The 18444-nt window shown below is 41.8% G+C and overlaps 1 protein-coding gene across 2 annotated transcripts in view; it reads right to left on the bottom strand.

The window, feature by feature from the left end:
- The window catches only part of gpc3 (glypican 3), a 77838-nt gene that overhangs the window by 41237 nt on the left and 18157 nt on the right, over positions 1-18444 (bottom strand). For both annotated transcript variants that reach the window (XR_015867684.1, XM_088432181.1), the window contains exon 3: positions 835-1517. Coding sequence is in view for 1 of the 2 variants with exons in the window: in XM_088432181.1 (XP_088288307.1) it covers positions 835-1517 (683 nt within the window). In the remaining variant the exon portion in view is untranslated. The remainder of the gene's footprint in view (positions 1-834; positions 1518-18444) is intronic.

Below are 18444 nucleotides of genomic sequence, written 5' to 3'. Positions count from 1 at the left end.
CATCTTTGAAATTTTACTCATGCAGTACAGTATCCAACACCCTGCGACAAAATCCCTGCTCAATGGAGAAGGCCAAACTTGTTATCGACATCTCTGGTTTGACATGGCTCTTATTTTTTGTGTGGATTCCCAGACAAATTGTGACAAAAGCAACCATTAAAAAAAAAAAAATCAACATTGCTCACCGGCATGAAAGCAAGTTGTTTTGCAAAGCATCCTATTTCAAAGATAATACTCAAGGCCAAAAATATTATTTAAAATGATGAATGGAATGGACTGTGTTTCAAAATTTCTGTATTTTAAGTTTGTGAGTCAAAAACGTAAGGGCAAGCTGCCTCCCAAACCAGCTTACTTTGGACGAGAGGCGGGGTTCACCCTGAACTGGTCGCCGGTCAATTGCAGGTCACATATTAAATATTCATTGAGTCTTTATAGAGTCTTCAATTATTAAACAAACCTGCATTTGGAAAACCATGCAATCACAGGAAGAATGTTGCGAAATTCCACGCAAGAAGGTTTGAGGCAAAAATCAAACACAGAACCCACTGCCAAGGCTTGTAGATTTGTGAATTAAAAATCTTCATCTCGGAAAAAAATGTTAAGCAACAGCAAAGAGCGAGACCAGATGCTTTACGGGGATAACAAAATGGGAAGCGACGAGTATAAAAGAAAAGTGAGCTGGTATTTCTGGTCACCAATAAAGTTTTTATCACACAGCCATCGAGACTGTCAGTAAAATCACAGTATCCCTCATAAAATTCAGCGCTTTTAATAACAGCTTTATTGTTTTGGGTGGTTTCTGTATGTGTGTGTGTTTGTGCATGTGTGACTTACCACACCACTGAGACGGCTGCGTGCATTTACTGCGTGTTTAAGAGCCAGTTTGATCATCGCCGGAAGTCTGAGGACAACCGCCTCCATGTCCTGCTCCCCGCTCATGGCCGCCGCCAACTTCCCCAAGCCATCCACGTAGGTCTTCCAATGAGGCTGCACCTCGGCCGCTCCCCCCAGGCAGCCGTGCATCACCGCTTGGCAGAAGCCTCTGCAGACCGGCGGCCCCAGCAAGCCCTGGCAGTGCGGGCAGTACCACAATCTCATCAAGGCTCGGCCGCAGTCCCGTCCGGGTCGCAGGTGGTCTGTGGTATTGACGACCTCGATGCCCAAGTTCAACGCCTGAAGAAAGACCCGTGTTGCAAGGAGCGAGCGGGAGAGGCGAGTCATCATCGCTTTGGGATAAGTGCCGAAGGCTCCCGAGTCCTTCCAGGCCTCTTTGATACATTCCTCCGACGCGGACCCGCTGCCCCCAAGCAGCCGGCGATATGTCATGTGAAAAAGGCGGCCGTAAAGAACCGCCACCATGTGATCCACGGTGGTGTCCGAACCCAGGATGTAGAGCGACATGTCCAGGAAGAGTTGCCCGACGGAGCTCTGAGCTCCACTTCCGAGAGCGGGAAATTCTGACTTGAGCATAGCCAGCGTAGCGTTTCGACCATGACGCAGCACCAAGTCAAAAGCCTCTGCAAGACATCGAGAAAACAACAGTGAGTGATTATTGCAAATAGGTGGTGTTTATTTTAAGCTGGGACTAAAATACAGTGCGCACGGTCATTCAGGAGCTGCTATAGACCACGTCTCACACCCAGATGCTCACACGCAGATTCACAGTAGTTTGAGCTCACCAAATATTTTCCCCTCAAAATGTTTTTTTTTTTCTTATGGGCTCTCTGGATCACAGAATTTTATCTTTTGCAGATAGGTGGAATGTATTCTAGGGCTGGGAAAAAAAAAAAAGTCGACCAAATCAGATAAATCAGCTTTAAAAATAGGTTGACCAAAAACTGCAGAGAAGCTTTTCCTGAACCATGTTTGCACATCGCAGATTTGGAATCTCTTCCAATTAAATAAATGAGAGCGATAATATCAAATCTAGTGAGTCATGCATTTCCATGATGAACAGTGTTTATTGCAGTTCATTTATGCTTTCTAATAAATCTATAAAAGTGTAATCTCTGTTTTTAAAGTGTCAATTTGGTCACTGGTGGCTGTTTCAATACTTTAGCTAATGCTAAATTCTATCTTGGATGACAGTTCAACAGCGGCTTCACTGGCTTCGAAAAAGAGTGACTCTAGGAGGGGGACTTTGCAAAAACGGGACGAAACAATGAGGCCGTTAAAATCCGCCAGGACTTGGGACACAGGGCTCAAAATCGGCATATTTGCACCTAGCTTCATCAGAGGTCTTCCATTTCCGCATCTTCTGGAGTGCAAAATACAATGCAACCCTGATAACCTGACACAACAATCAATCATGTGTGCACTCAACGTTGATATATACATACAAGAATCCATACGAGTGGTCATAAGAGCGTGCAAGGAGCAAGGCAAGTGAAGAGGGAAAATAATCAGCGGCATTCTGGGTCTCAAAGAGTCAACGTCTTATCTCCAAGCTGGCACAGGAGATGAGGGCTTTATCAATGCAGCCAGCAGCCATAGTATGAAAGGACAATAACAGCAGGGATTTAGAGCACTATTACCAAACTTCACGGGGAGCTGAGAGTCAGTGCAATGAAGCTTTTCCCTGGAGAGAGGCAAGAGATGTGGAAGTTATACCCCCACGGGTCCACAACACCTCTGTTTTGAAGGATAGTTCCAGCTTCTTTGTGCGGGGAAATGCATTGCTTTGAGCCACACTAAAGGCAGTTATAGGTTTATTTTGCTTGAACGGCGTGCTATTTCATCTCTTTTTTAATGTCTGATTTCATGGGAGATGACTTGATGGGAAACATTCATTTTTGTCTTCATTCTGCATCAAATGATGCTTCAAACAGTCCTCCGAGACCCTTAGAAAAACAGCAAAATGTTCTGAGAATCTGTCTCGCGAGTGCAGAGCAAAAACAGATTTTACAATGAACGTTTTTACCCAATGAAGACAATGTGTGACATCAGCAAGAAAATATATGCACACCTGCTTTGAGTAAGAGTTATTAATGAGCTTCTGTGTAAAACATTTACACGGTAGAGAAGAGAATACTGTAGTAATCGCAATAGTATCTGTTGGCAAGTAAATTCACCACATGTTATTCACCCATTAACAACAATAGCAAGCAATTATGCAAGCCATGCCATATGGCCGTGAGCAATACCATGAATGCATACTTAAAAGGCAGTTCAATTTGAAACACGGATTAAAAAAGTAGTCTTCATCAGGCCTTGGTGAGCATAGCCCTCTAATTAATGATCTATGAGTTGTAGACCTGCTTAGACATCTCATCCCTGTTTGATCGATACATAGGTCACAAGGTATCCTTCTCTTGAGATTTTAAAGTGGAGATATTGAGCTTTGTCTTAATAACAGGTGTCTGACATGTTCCAGTCCAAATATACACCACATGGCCACTTATAGCTCTCTAGTTGAAATTACTCAGACAAATGGGTTTCTCATTTCTCACAAAGGCCGTTCATTACCAGGACAAATAGCCCAGGGTCTGAATATAAAATTAGTCCCTTGTACAAACAGCACATCACGAACAAGGTGCCAAAATACAATTGTCAATTTGTGTGCAGATCCGTTCATGCTTTTCACCAAAGTACCGTAATTCTCCAAATGTAGGGTGTCCTTTTTTCTCCAAAATAAAGGCCAAAAGAATGGGTGCATCCTGTAAATGTTAAAGATTAGACTCTGTTTTTTACGACATTCGATGAAGATTGCATCCGTCAGCCAAATACTCTGAGTTTTGATGTACAGTTGACTGTGCCCTTAAATCTGAAATAATATTCAATTCAATATAGTCAAAGAAAACAGATCAATTATGTATTTATTTTTCTGTCGGTGCTTGCCTGGTGCTTGTTCTCACTCTTTGAGGCCAGCTGCCTTGATGTCACACATACACACACCATAAGTGATAACCCAGTATTTCATCCACTTCACAGAGGCTGTGTGTGTATTGTTCACGCTTAAAACTGGCTTTGTGGCATAGGTATGGAGCGATATGAGTGTGAAGTGGATTGTTATTGATGAATTGAAGTGGATGTTTGATAATACGGTAATTCAATGCGCTTGTGTTTATTGTGATAACATAATGCTTCAGGAGAAAGTAAATAAAGCAGTGTTATCACCTTTGTTTCACTGATATAGTTTCATCAAGCAGTCTTGAGATTAGTGAGCGGTATGGCTAACATCAGTTCATATTTTTAGACGGCAACTACTCTAGAGAGACATAGTACCGTCCCCTGTGACACTAAGCAGACAAGATGAAGATGTGAGAAACTACAGCAATTAATATCAGCTTCTTGTATCCTTTGTTTTTCTCGTATTTTCCTCTAATTCAGCAGTTATCTGTAGTATCTCTTTCATCTCTTTGTAAAGTTCTACAGAGAAGCTAGAGTGTTCGTGATAAATGCAGCTGAATGACTGTAAGTAGCCAGGGTCATGGTAAGAAACACCACAAGCCCATTTCCTGCACATGCTGCTGTTTTACTTTCATCAGTGAAAGCCTTTGCGGGATCAGGTGTCCTCTAATGGAGGGAGAGGGTCTGTATGTCAGAGACCTGTGACATTCTGGATGCAACTATAGGGGGGTTGAGAACACACATTAGCAAACCAGTAGCCCACAGATGGATAGCGACAGGGACACAATTAGAATTATGGGTAACATTTACTTTGTCAGTGTCACAGATGGAGGCAAGCTGGCTACCAGTTTGTCCTCTGAGACTCAGAACATTCAAAGAAAGCGCACGATTGAAATATCTCTGCCTCAGTCGCCTCCACCCTCCAAATGTCAACATTTTTACCAAGGATCAAGATTTTTATAACTGCAGCCATGTGTTTGGCAAAAAGGCTTGATGAGACATTGATGACGCCAGTTTCACTATTTCAAACATCTCATTTGCTTTATGCATGAAAATAAAATTCATGCTCTCGATATCCTGTAGAGCAGAGGTCCCCAACTGCCGGTCCGCGGCCCAGTACCGGCCCGTGGATCAACTGGTATCGCATCAGAAATAAAAATGTTTGGGAACTGATTTAGTTTCTCCTTTAACAGTTCTTTCATTTGTGCTTTGTCTGTGGTGATAAAAAGGCCGGGCACCCCTGCAGTGGAGGGCACTGACTGTCACCAATGTTACACTTCCATTGTGTGAGCATATCATGAGGCAGATCTTCTTTCACAATTTGTCTTGTCACTATCCAAACTCTGCCTCGAAGCTGCGCACATTAAGATGACCTAATGCGAAGACGCCCCTTCAATCTGACATAAAAAAACTGAAAGTGACACCAAACAGGCTTTTCATCTAATCTGTGAACGCCCCGTTATTAGACATATTCGATGTTCATGAAGCCATCAGAGTGCTTGTCAAATAAATCAGCTGCGGGGCTCGTAGCTCGTAAGACTGGCTGACCACTGGCTGTGGTTGTCCAACGGCAGACTCGCTCTGAACCGCCTCATCAATCTTCTCGCCATTCTTTCATTATCCGTGTGTGAGGAAGGCATCAATAAATTACCACAACAATGAGACTAATCCATTTGGCTGATGGAGTGTCACCTCTAGACGCCATAGAGACGGATGTAGAAGTTGTAACCACCTGGTCCCGGTGACAAAATAGCACTTGTGCAAGCATTCCAAGGACGACTGGCAGACACATTCAGAAGGATTAACAGCACAAGAGTTTTTCTTTCCTTTTCTTCTTTTGTGTTACCCTTTACAAACACCACCACAGATGGGATATCGTTGAACCATAGGAAAGAGGTATTTTGGATCTATAAGATCTATAATCTGCAAGTTTGCCCATCAGTTATGACTGAGAATGCATCTTTTGAGTTTCACAGTGTCCAGTGGTTAGCTTTTATAATGTGTAATTGTTAAACCCTAATAAAGGTTGTAAATTTCAGAACCTTTTTAACTTGTGTTATTTCCTACGGGGCATTAAGCTTTTACGGCCTGTAATACAATAGCTTTTTTTTGCATGAGTGGACAAAAAGTCCCTTAAAATCTTGAATACAGCCAACTTCAATTTATGAGTTGAATGGGTAAGAATATGCGCCACTCAAAATGGAGATTGAAATGCATCCATGCATTCATTTTAGAAATCGCTTGTCCTCATTAGGGTCGTGGGTGACCAGCTGACTGGGAGTTAGACAATACACACGCAGTAAAACAAGACAAGCATTCACTCTCATATTCATATCTTTGGATAACTTAATGTTTAATGCATATTTTTTGGATGTGGGAGTAAACAACCCTTAGGGAAAACATGCAAACTCCACACAGAAGGTCAACAGCCAACATTTGAACTACAAACCTCTTACTAAATTGACTAGTGCCCACATTTCTATTGGTTTTTTTTTCAGTGTTTCCCACCACTAATTTTAAAACATCCCATGTTAAATATGAAAAATGTACATATTAGGTTCTAAATCTATACAAGTACTCATTTGTTGAACACACACAGGCCCTGAACAACTTGTTCCAGGTAATCTGAGAGCTGACCACCTGACAAACGCTCTCGTGGGATGGGTCCGGGTGCCCACGGTTTTACAAGGTGGAGGATGGCGGCAGAAAAGCAGAGTCTGGTGGGCTGATTCCAGGAAGCATGCAGACAGGAAGCTGCTAACGCCCAGATAGCATCTCCAGTGGACCGTGAGGGCCAGTGGACAGCAGGGTGGAAATAAGATTTGTATTAGGTTACTCCATCTGTCCTTCATGGTAAACATGCACTAACAAATATCACATGCACACACACACATTGACAACGCATTCCCGTAGAGCAAAACAGGAGCCAGGTGGCCACAGTGTGCACTGACATTTGGCACACAAAGTGTGACAGCCAGGTCTGACGTATGTGTAAGGATGAGAGAAAGTCACATGCCATAAAATTGTTCTTTTCATTCATAAAAAGTGGGAAGTGTTCCTCTAATACCAGAACAAATATAGTGGAACCTCGGAACTCCTATTCTGGTGTTCAGAATCTAGGTTTCACGCTAAATAATTAAAGGACTGAGTGCATGCATCCTTTGGGCTGGTTACATGGAGTCTGCTTTATAAGTAAAAGGCAACCAAGAAAATATCCGTTCGTTCCCTCGATTTGGAATTGATCGTGGGTTCAATAAAAGTCCATTTCCCATGATGACCCTCTCTTCAAAGTTGCAACAGGAACACACAGAAAGCAGTAGTGCTGTTTGGTAGCGGATATAAAATATAGTGGCTGCTTCCTTTCTTTGGATATTTCTGACTTTCACTATTGACTCTGAGTCCGTGGCGCTGCGGTGCTCATCTAGGTCAAAAGGGCCGACTTGCAGGCTCCGTCAGAGGACAGGCTTCTGCGGTGCAGAGGACACAGCGGGTTGTAGTGAACGCAAGGCCATAAGCTAACCCAGCAAAGAGCCAGAGGGTAGAAGAAGGACGGATGTTGTATGATCTTGCCAGTGAGGAAACCTTGAGTGAGGCTTTGAAGCTGCATTCAAAGGCAGCAAGAATCAAGCGGTGCCAGAGTTGCAACGGACACTTCTCGGCAGAACTCAACCACATTCACAGTGTGAAGACACAACTCCCGGCTGCACTCATGAACCACTCTAGAAAGGGATCCTCACGTGAAATTTTTATTTGATAATCAGCGGTAGGTATTTTTGCCTCCTACATTCGAAACATCTCAACTTTTGACTCCTTACTTTGGCCTAGCCCGTGCATATTGATGTTGGAGGGCTCTTTTTTAGTCTGAACGGGCACAAAGCACATAAAATCCAATTTTTGCGGGACGGATTGAGGCTACACTCGGGATTTGAGTAATTTGAGTTTCCTATCTGATCTTGACTGGATGCGCCTCAGTCTGAACAAACACATAGAACGGATTTGACTGCCCGTAACGTCACTACGCAACACAGTTAGTTAAGAGGAAGCCATGTGACAGTATTACGCTTGTTTTCCTCTAACATACAGTATGTAGAGCACACATTTGTGTGTATTTTTTTTTTTTTTTTTTATCGCAGCGAAGCAATGAAAAGCCAGCACTGCATTTGCAGTACACTCAAGCTGTGTTGACTTTCCTTGGTCAAGTATATACAAAGCATGTTGGAATTTTTTCAACCCATATCCTCACCTAACAATCAATTTACACCACTATATACTCAAGCGAACCAGAAACTTGTACTGGAAGAGGGTGGTATGAACTGAAAGTGGGTTTGCACCATTTCCGCTCAGTAGCTCTGGTGGTAGACAAAAAAGATTTATGTGAGTAAATTCAGTTTAGAACCACATATAATGAACAACCAAGCTCAAGTGCCGCACTCGGAATCAAGTAGCCACACTTTGTTCATCCAATGCGTATCTCTGAGGAGGTCCTGTGGCGTTTGATGAATACGCTCCCACATGCACACCCACTCATATGTGCGAGAATACATTTGCAAAGAGATGTGTTTCAGATCACAAACTGACATTTCATAAAGCGCTTGAAGATTATATCTTTTTTGAAGTGCACCGTGGAGGATATAAATGAGAAACAATCTGTAAGTTAAGAAAAAGGGCAACAAGATGACACGTTATTTGAAGTTCCTCAAACAGACGGGTGCACGGTGTGAAAGACACTGAGCAAGAGGAACAAAGACTATGAACGATGGCGGGATCCAGTAAGAGTGTCACCGAGATTGCTGCTGCTTTTGTTATATACACCAAGGAGGTGATGTTCTCATCACTCTCTTACACTGTCACTAAGATGTCACATTAAACACGAGCAGGAATGCACTCAAATGAATTGAGAACTACACACTTTCTGTTTGCTTGGAAAACGTTTCTTTTTCATGCAAAATTAATACAAATACACAAAAGTCTTATAGTTATGGAAATAGAAAGATCAACATAGACAAGTAATGGAGTCCAACTAATGCACTCTGTCATCTGTAGGTACTGTATGTGAGAGAAGGTAGGGACTTCAATGTGTTGCTTCTGTTTACACCTAATTGAGATGTTTTGCTGGGAAAAAAAATGGATGAAAAAAATAATACCTTCCTACTATGCAACTGATGAGTTTTAAACAATATACCCATTATATTTGTCTCTAATGTTTATCCGGTGTTTACTATATGTGTATGCTTATTAGAAAAACCAAAAAGAGACAAATGGGATGCGAGCAAAGTTCTTTGTGGTCCTTAATGAATACAAGCTGAATTTAATAAAAAATTAGTACACTTTCTTGCTCTTTTAATGATTAATAGCGAGCCGCCAGAGCTCTCCTGGCCTCATATATTTCCAGTGCAAGTACATGTCATCAGATTAATTTAGTCGGCACTCATATTAGGCCAAGTACAAATGCTCATAAATGACGTCATGGAAAAAAAGCAAATCGTCTTCGCTCGGGGATCCTTCCTAATGGCATCAGTATGAACAATGAGTGTACACTCGCAATTTGCAGAATGTGCCCTCATTACCTTTTTTTAAATCCAGCAGTAAGAAGATCATATCTTAGGAGTTTCTGTGTTGAAGTGCCGTCGTCCTGTCGTATAACACAGTTGTACATTTACTTGATTCAAAAAGAAAAGGCGACAGCTGGTTGAGAGACATTTAAAGTGGCGGTAGTGTGAAACGGAAACAAGCGGAGCAGCCAGATCCAAGAGCGACACTTCAGAAAAAGACAAAGAAGACACTGCACTGAACGTTGAAAGTGTGAACTGCGAGAATGTTTGATGGCACTGTCAAGTACAAAGAATGTCCAGAACACCAATAAAGGAATGAGCAAAGAAGCAGCTGAAATGGCTCATTTAAAATGATCTGTTCATTATCCTCATGTGAAGAGATAATCAATATTTTAAACACCCCAAATCAAGATAATTACATTTTTTGTACACAGTATTGTAGCGTCAACATTTTTGTTTTGTCTTCTGTGTGACAGCACCGCGGGAGCAAGCAAATTCAAGTGAGTAGAGAGTATATCCGCCAACAAACATGCAGAGTGCTCTCACTTCAAAAGAACTCTCTTGTGTAACAATCAATTTCAAGCTAAGCTCTTACGTGATGCTGTCATTAAACGCACTAATGGCGTTAAAGCACATCAGACACAGCAATGAGACGCAGATTGCTGAGCTTCACCTGCTGCAAACATTACAGCATTTTAGTCCGTGACTGACATTTAAAGCCAAAAAAGACTTCAAGAGGAGCAGGAGGCTGGTGGAAGCCTCCCACACAGACAGCTGAGAGGCAATAAGCTACAATCTGAAGCGCGATGGGAGCTACAGTTAGCGTGGTCTCGGATGGTTTCACTGCTTGACGGTCTGTGGTGTGAAATACTGGTCTCAGATATGTCTTTCTACACCCTTAACAGGACATACAATCATTTCAACCAATTATCCTGTTCTGGGTCACTGGTGAGTTGGAGCCTATCCCAGGTGAATGTGGGTGAAAGGCAGAATATTCCCTGATCCTGCAGAAAAATCCACGCCATAATGGCTGGTGTTTTTCTAACTCAAAAAGATGTCGTTTTGCAAAAATTCTGCTTTTTTCACTCAAGACATCGCCGATCATCCCCGAGGTCATCCCCGATCGTTCCATTCTTTCCAACAGCAAATTCAACATCACGCGTTTGCATCATTTTCATACGGAATTGAAATTGTTCAGCTCATTCAATTCACATTTTCAACTTGCAAATGTCCCACTAACCAAAATGTCAACATAAGACAAACTTTTTCATCATTGGCATTCAATTGTTTCCATATCATTGCACATCTTTCCAAAATCAGTCTACATTTCAATTTAAAATTTCAGTTTTTCAAACACATTTTCTCTAGAAATTCCAAATGTCTCATCTATTGAGAAAAAACATTGTTCATGTTTAATGATTGTGTTCATGTAATTCATGATCCGATGAAATTTATTTGAAACAGTATGGAAAACCAAAGTTAGTATAGTAATACTCTTGCAAAGTCAACAACTAAAATATTAAGGATGACAACTAGCTAACTATAACCCCAACCAAAACAAAATTGCTGTACGAGCAAAATAAAATCATGTAAAACATGCATTTTTGTTTGTTCACCAAGATTTACTTGTGCTATTCATTTTCCATAAAATTGTCTCCACATTGTGTGTGATCATGTTGGGCATAATGCAACCTGACTTTGCTGATGACTGTGGCACCGCTCCAATAGTTGACACTGCCTCAGCTGTCACCTCCCACAAGCACAACAGATGTCCTTAGATTTGATGAACCCATCGGTTTATGAAACAATTGCACATCTAATAAAAGATTTTTTTTCAGCTTTTTCTCAGCGTACATATTTTCAGCCGTTTTATGAACCAGCTGAGAGAAGCTGCACTACGCAGAAAATTCAAACATATTGAAAGACGTCAGCCTAACCTGCACCAAAACCAGCAAAACAGAAGAGTACGGATCTTGTCATTGCTCTAAAATGCCTGAAAATGCCTTTGGCTTGGTAGCACTGTGACAAAGAGCAACAAACATCAATGCATGTTTTTAAACCCTTTTATAGGGTAGTTCGACACGCGGCACATTGCATTTACTGAGGATTCTCATTACAGCGCGCAACATAATCTCCCCTTTGAATTTAATGAATTCATTTGGGGAAAAAGAATGTTGCTGTACAACTTAGTGTGGCAGGGGGATCACAGGATTAACAGGAAAAAGTAGCGCAAAAATGGCAATGTATGATTTGAAAACATTCTGCAGGATTCATGAAAGTCTTGTGCTAATGAAGACGGCACTTGTGGTTTCTCACTGATTTGCTTCTGGTGCAGGAGCCTTGTTGTTGTTTTTTGATCCAATAACCCATGTTGTTGTAATGTACTACTTTTGATGCCTCAAAGAAAAATTACTGTAAAAAAATAGAATGCGGTTTAAAAAGTAACTGCAGCCCTGTGGGCAGGAGGAAAATATCTCGGAAGACATACTGTACATGAATGCAGTGTGTCCAAGCACAGCTGCTCATGTTGTTTTGTGTTAACCTCCCACTCCAATATGTGTTACAAGAATGCACAATTTGTTTCCACCAAGCACCATGGGAAGAGTACTACTTTTTGGCATCCTCATGTTTGGGTTGGGAACCTAAATGGAACACCACTAAAGTGTGGCGCTAGATTTTTTTTTTTTTTTTTTAAACCAGTTAGTTGAAAATAACAGAAATGCAAAGGTAAACTAACTCAAACAAAAGAGGGTAGTAACATCGTCTTTGCTAACACAGATTTTAGGTCATAGAGCAAAAAATATTCCATTAATTTGCCTTTGGGTGAAAAAATGGACTGTACAGCAATCAATCACAAAGCACATACACTCACGTTCACACCCAAATAAAATTTAATTCTTCAGTTAGCCCAACTTGTTTTTGTAGAGAGGAAGCTGGACTAGCCAGAGAAAACCCTCAGCAAATACATATTACATCAAACCGAGTGAAAACAAGCACATCAATGAGGATGTAAGTCTTGCATCACTGCAGCTGTTTGATGTTAACTGACACGACAGATAGCCTACTATAATGAATTAAAATTACATTAAATTAAATAAGCATCCAATGCTGCCTCATATGAGGCTTACGTGGAATAAAAAATGATTCTGACTTGCTTCAGGTCCTCCTCCAAAAGAATATTCAAAAACATAACTTCCACAAAAAAGCGTTTTCTTGAATCTGAGCAATGTTTACCTTGTTAGCCAAGTTTATAGATAAACAAGTTAATTAAGTAACGCTGCACAGTGTGAAGGCATTCTCCCACCTGCGCTATAAAAAGGTAAGCGCTAAAAAAATCAGTTGCATGATGGGAGGGAAACTGAAAAGTCTTTGTTGTTTGTGTGAGAGATGAAACACAAATACCTACGCCGATTTCAAGACTGAGGTGTTCCCCCGCCTACGACACCCACTTTTTTTCACCACATCCTCACAAACCCTCTCATGCCTGAAAACCACACACACTCACGACTGGCGTTGATGCCAGTTTAGCAGAATGTGTGTTTCAGTCACCGCAGCACAAATGAGATACACAGAGGCACAACAACCCTGACAATTTCCTGGTTTGATCAAAGCAACACACGCAAGCACAGACACACATATCTCCATTAATGAGACCTGCTCTCGCCTTCTGTGCCGGCTTGTTGTTCCCCCATATTTTCCATTCCAAACCCCCCAAATCCTTTCGACTTTCATCCTCACTCACAAATTTGAAGGGAAAAACAAAGTGATCACATTAAAAGCGGTTGTAACAATGTTTTGAAAGTGGGGGTCAAAAGCAAAGTGATGACACAGGGCCAAGTATATGTTATTTATTGCAAGTTAAAAATACATTTTGTCCCCTTTTTACCTTCCGCAGCCCCAAATCCCTCTTGAACCCTGTCCTCCTATCCTCTGAGAATCGCTACAGACGTCCTTACCTTCCATTCTGGACCATTGCTTTGAATTTTTAATGAGGGTCTCACTCAGAGGGGACTTGGCTTCTTCTATTCACCTTCGCCCACCACCTTTCGCTCACCTTCACTCCTGCGGCAGCCCTCTCTAACTCGCCCACGCAGCCTCCCCTTCCCAAAGTCAGAGTGATGAATGGGTGAGCGCTGCCATCTCCGAGCGCCCACCAGCTAAAGGCGGACGCCGGCTAACGTGGCTCAGACGCTCCCGGGATCATAGACAGGAGAGACAGTAATTAATCCTGCAGGATAGGAGGCAGTGCTGCAGGATGTACCGTGTGCTTGAGGACATATTGCGTATGCAGAATGTGAGGGTGTGAAACTCGAGACAGTTATATTAATACATGTGTAAAACTCGGGGTGATGTGTCTCAGAGCAAGGTTATATCAGTGTGTGTGTGCGTGTGTGTGTGGTGAGGGTAGATGAGCACCTTAAATAAAGACCACTTGGGTACAGACTGGAGCAGCCAGAGGCAGGACATAGAAGACTGTCCTTGAACTCCTGGGTCAAACACACCAAATACACACATACACACACGTGCGTGCGTGCGTACCCCCATACACACACACAGAAAATGCATCAGCAATAATGGAGTACATGGCTGAGGAAAGCCATTGCAAAACTGACAAGGGTGTGAAAGAATATTTCAGCTCTTTTGTTGGAGTAAATTGATTGTCAGCGCCATTCTGAATAATAAGTAAGGTCTAATTGGGTGCAGAAAGCTGAGACGCCATTGCCTCCAAACACCACATTTCCTCAAACTGCAGCCAAGGGAATTACTCAACCACAAAAAGTACTACGCTTTTTTTTTTTCCCAAATGCTTGAATGGTGCTTTTCTGTTCTGCAGAGTGAATGAATTGCTGACAGCAGTATCTATTCATGTACAGCGTAGACATTTAGTCTTGGTTCCTTTTAATAATGAAGCATAGGGGTGAAACTAATTGTACATTTAAAAGACCATGCTGATTTGCAAACACAATATTATTCATATACTGTACGACAATAGTTAGGGATACAGTGATCCTCGCTATGAAGCGGTTCGAGTTTTCGAGCTTCATGGATTTTTCAAAAGTACAGCGATCGTTGTTTGCCGTTAATGGGGACCGGAACACCGCCTTTTAACATGTAATTGCATGTAATTATTAATTTAAATGCAATGTGCAATGCCGCATGTTGAATTCCCCCGTAAATGTGTTTAAAAACATGCATTGATGTTTGTTGTTTTTTGTCACAGTGTTACCAAGCCAAACGCATTTCTGTTTTGTTGATTTTTCAGTATAATAGCATGTTTGAATGTGCTGTTTTGTACAGCTTCCTCTTGAATGGTTCACAAAAAAAAAAAAAAGCACTGAAAAAAAATGTACTGAGACGTTTTCATAACCTGATGGGTTCATCAAATCTAAAGACGTCTCTTGTGCTTGTAGGAGGTAAAAGCTGCGGCAATCTGGTAACAATAAGAACAGAGGTCACAATGTGCAGTTAAAATGCATCATTTTATTACATGTCTCTCTGGAAACTAGGGGGCAAAGTTGGCTCCATAACAATCTAGGTGTGCTCTCCATCATAGCTCTATGCTAATTGGGCCAATCTGTTACCCTCTTTGACATGTTTAATGTTTCGGGGGATGACCGATTATTGCAGCGTACACAAGTGTCCATGACGTCTAACCAGAGGCTACAGCGCTATGCATCATTAGCCCTGGCCTAGCCAGCATACCAATCACATGTCCCGAAAGCATAATAGGCTAGCCCAGGGAGAAATGAAGGAACCTGAAAAATGTATTTTGACTAAACATGTAGATGTAAAATTATTCTCCATACTTTCTTCTTTTCGTGTCATATACATTTGGTTACGCTCCTCCCAGTATTGTTTTAGGTAAGCGTTTTTAGCCAATTACAATTCAGCTAACTTGTGACGCCAGGCTGTTTGATATCGGCCTGGGTCCAGGGCCATCGCAATCAACAGTTGCGGGCTTCTGCGCAGTGTGCAAAGACATACGTGAACGGGCCCACATAGTTATTAGACAGTTGCAATAGCCAATTGAGTTATAAGGTGGCCATCGAGAAGCCTCACGTTAAAGGTGACGTGATTGGATGTTGTGCACAATAAGAGGGTGGGGGAGGATGGTGCTTTGGAGAGCTTGTAAAAAAAAAAAAAATAAAGGTTGAAAGAAAGAAAAAAGAAACCAAAACATTGCACCATGCATATATTAGTCGGCCTGAATACTGGGGTATGTGTTGGGTTGCAGCCCACATGCGGTGACCCATTTTTCCCCAGAAAGAGGTAGCAATCAGCAGCACAGCGGCTGGGCGCCAGAGGCGCGCGAACGCTGTCCCAGCGGACACAGCGCTATTACAGCACAGGAAATACAATCATGACAAGTCCAGAGGCTAAATGTAAGATTCGGCAGCAGCACAACAGAGGAGTTAGGTCCTTTTTAAGTCCGACCAGCACCCCTACCCGCGCTTAAACGTGTTTAAGCTGCTTGAAGATCCGATCAAAGACACTTGTACACCTACTGAGTCGCTGTTGATGTGCTGCACAGCATCCAGAACAAAAGAACGAAAGAAAATGGGTTTTCTCCACGGTTTTTCCTACCAAGAGACATTTCTGGTGGAGATTATTCGGCACGTGTGAAACCAGAGGGAAGCTGGTGGTTTCCAGTATGCGGAGATGAGTGGGTTAAATGAAGCGGCTGGATGAAAGTGGGGAGGAAAGGAGGGACGAGTCAAGATGAGAGGTCACGGCAAAGAGGGAGAACAGACTGACAGATATGGAAATGAAGTCAAGAGGGAGCCACAGATACCAAGTTTTCCTTCACTTCCTCTTTGTATTTACCCTTCAAAAAGGGAGAGCGCGCAGCCTAATAAAACATTTATCATTCCAGGAAAGCGCTTTAATGTCTTTGGCATTAAAAGGCTGGAAGAAGGGAAAGAGATGAAAAGAGAGCGAGAGGGAGTGTACTGTGGGTAGTGGTGAAAGGTGGAGGAATGGCAGGGCACATGCAAGCACACACACGAGTGAGAATAGAGGATAAATTAAGTCTAAAGATCAGGAAACGCTCTGACAAATAATTTATCAAAAGACAAAGAACATTTTTTATGGTAATTACTCAAGCTTGATTTATGAGGAAGATACACGATTATATTAATCTTGATCTTGAACACAGTGTTGTGCAAAATTAAAAGGGTGTTTTTACTCTTGATAAAGTGCTTTGCTTTCAGGAAAGTTAGTCAAGTCAACATGAACATTACACTATCAATTGCACTCAAAGTAGTTGGCAGATATGTTTACATACAGTTAATATTTCAAAACTACAATCAAAGGAACAAAGAAGTAGCTACATAAGTGGCACTTTGGAATCATGAAATAGCCCCGCTAGTCTTCTGATCTTTGCCCTTCAAAAATGGATGGTCAGAGCTGAAGCTTTGATTTTCGAATCTCCAGGATGTTGAGATGATCTGCAGACGAGTGAACTAAAAGTACTTCTGATGTGTGTAATAACCTAGTAAAGAAACCCGTCTGTCGTTCTTGCCAACAAGGGTTTTGCTACCAAATATTAGGACAATCTCACTAGGTGGTTCCCTTAATGAAATCTAAATTGCGAATCTTCAAATCACAGGTAAAACACAGACGCGAAAACGAAGCACCGTTAAAACACAGCCATGAAAAAAAAGAGGCATTTATTTCTGAGGATGAAATTCATGGAGGATATAATACTCAGCAATGAATTCAACCCCCACAACACGCAACACAACTATTCACACTCTCATTCACACCTTTAGGCAATTAGGGGGCTTCAATTAAATAAACATGTGAACTGTGGGAGGAAGCCGGAGTAGCTGGAAGAAACCCACGTAAACAAGGCAGAGAACATGCAAACGCTCCACAGGAAGGCCTAAGTAAAGATGCAAACCTGGGACCTTGTTTATCTGCATAGCAGATGTACTGACCATTACTCCTGGATTCAATTCCTAATTCAATCGCAAAACGTGAGTTGGCAGCGCCACCATTAGATGTAAGACATCGTACATCATACGTTCAGCAAAGAATTTAGATTTGCAAGCGTGATTTGAAGAAAACATCTTTATAGTTTTCTGTGCACTATCCTTTTGACACGAGGCAATACTCCTCGATGTACGGTAGTTATTATTCCGCAAGCGTGTGTCATCTCAAAGGATTTTGCTGTCTTTGTGTTTGTACAACAGTGAAGTTCGCAGCCCTCAGCTCTGATTGCAACGAATGGCGGGGCAGTGTCATGGCTTGATGAGACGCCACCCGGGGCCTGAACACGACCTGATCCACCCGCCAGCAAAGTCTTCCCTCGGGTGTGACTGGCAGGCTCAGAAGCCTGCTGCGGCAGTCCAAAGTGGGCCAAAGCAACAGAGGGGCAAGACCCAAAGAAAGAGGAAGTTCATCTGCATGTGAGAATGTGTCTGTCTGCATCTTGCTTATGTTTGTGTGAGTAACTTAATGCCAGCTGAAATGTGAATGAACCCTCAGTAGAAGAGGGATATAGAAGATGCTAGAATCCTGAGGGCAGAATCTTGACAGGGGATTTGTATTGAAAATGTATTATTTATTTAGATTTCTCATTAATTCATTTAATTCTGGTATGTTTTATTATTTTGCTTAGCTTGAAAAAAAAATCATATATTAATTTTAACTTGAATGATTTAGATCACGATGTCACTTTATCCGGGCCTAACCGAAATGACTATTTTCAGGCTAACGCCAATCCTTGGCAGTCAAAATACTGATTAAACAGTCAATTTGAATAAAATAGCAATTGTTTCCTGCCAATTCATTTCAACAGCTGTCAGTTATATTAACCATTCATGGGCCGGCCTAGTACCTATTCCTGCAGGCGCCAATGGTAAATATAAGGTTAAAAAAAATCCTTTTCGGATCACAGAACACCACTAAGGTTGAAGAGTTTTACAGTTATATGCACAGTAACACTACACAATGAAATTCTTGTTTGTATTCATGATTAATTATTAATTAATTTAAGATTTTATTCATGACTATACAGAGATAATCCACTCACAAAACA

Source organism: Hippichthys cyanospilos, chromosome 13 (genome assembly GCF_059441005.1).
Source record: "Hippichthys cyanospilos isolate Australia breed blue-spotted pipefish chromosome 13, RoL_Hcya_1.0, whole genome shotgun sequence".
NCBI classification, from domain to species: Eukaryota; Metazoa; Chordata; class Actinopteri; order Syngnathiformes; family Syngnathidae; genus Hippichthys; species Hippichthys cyanospilos.
This window is presented reverse-complemented; position numbering and strand designations above follow the sequence as displayed.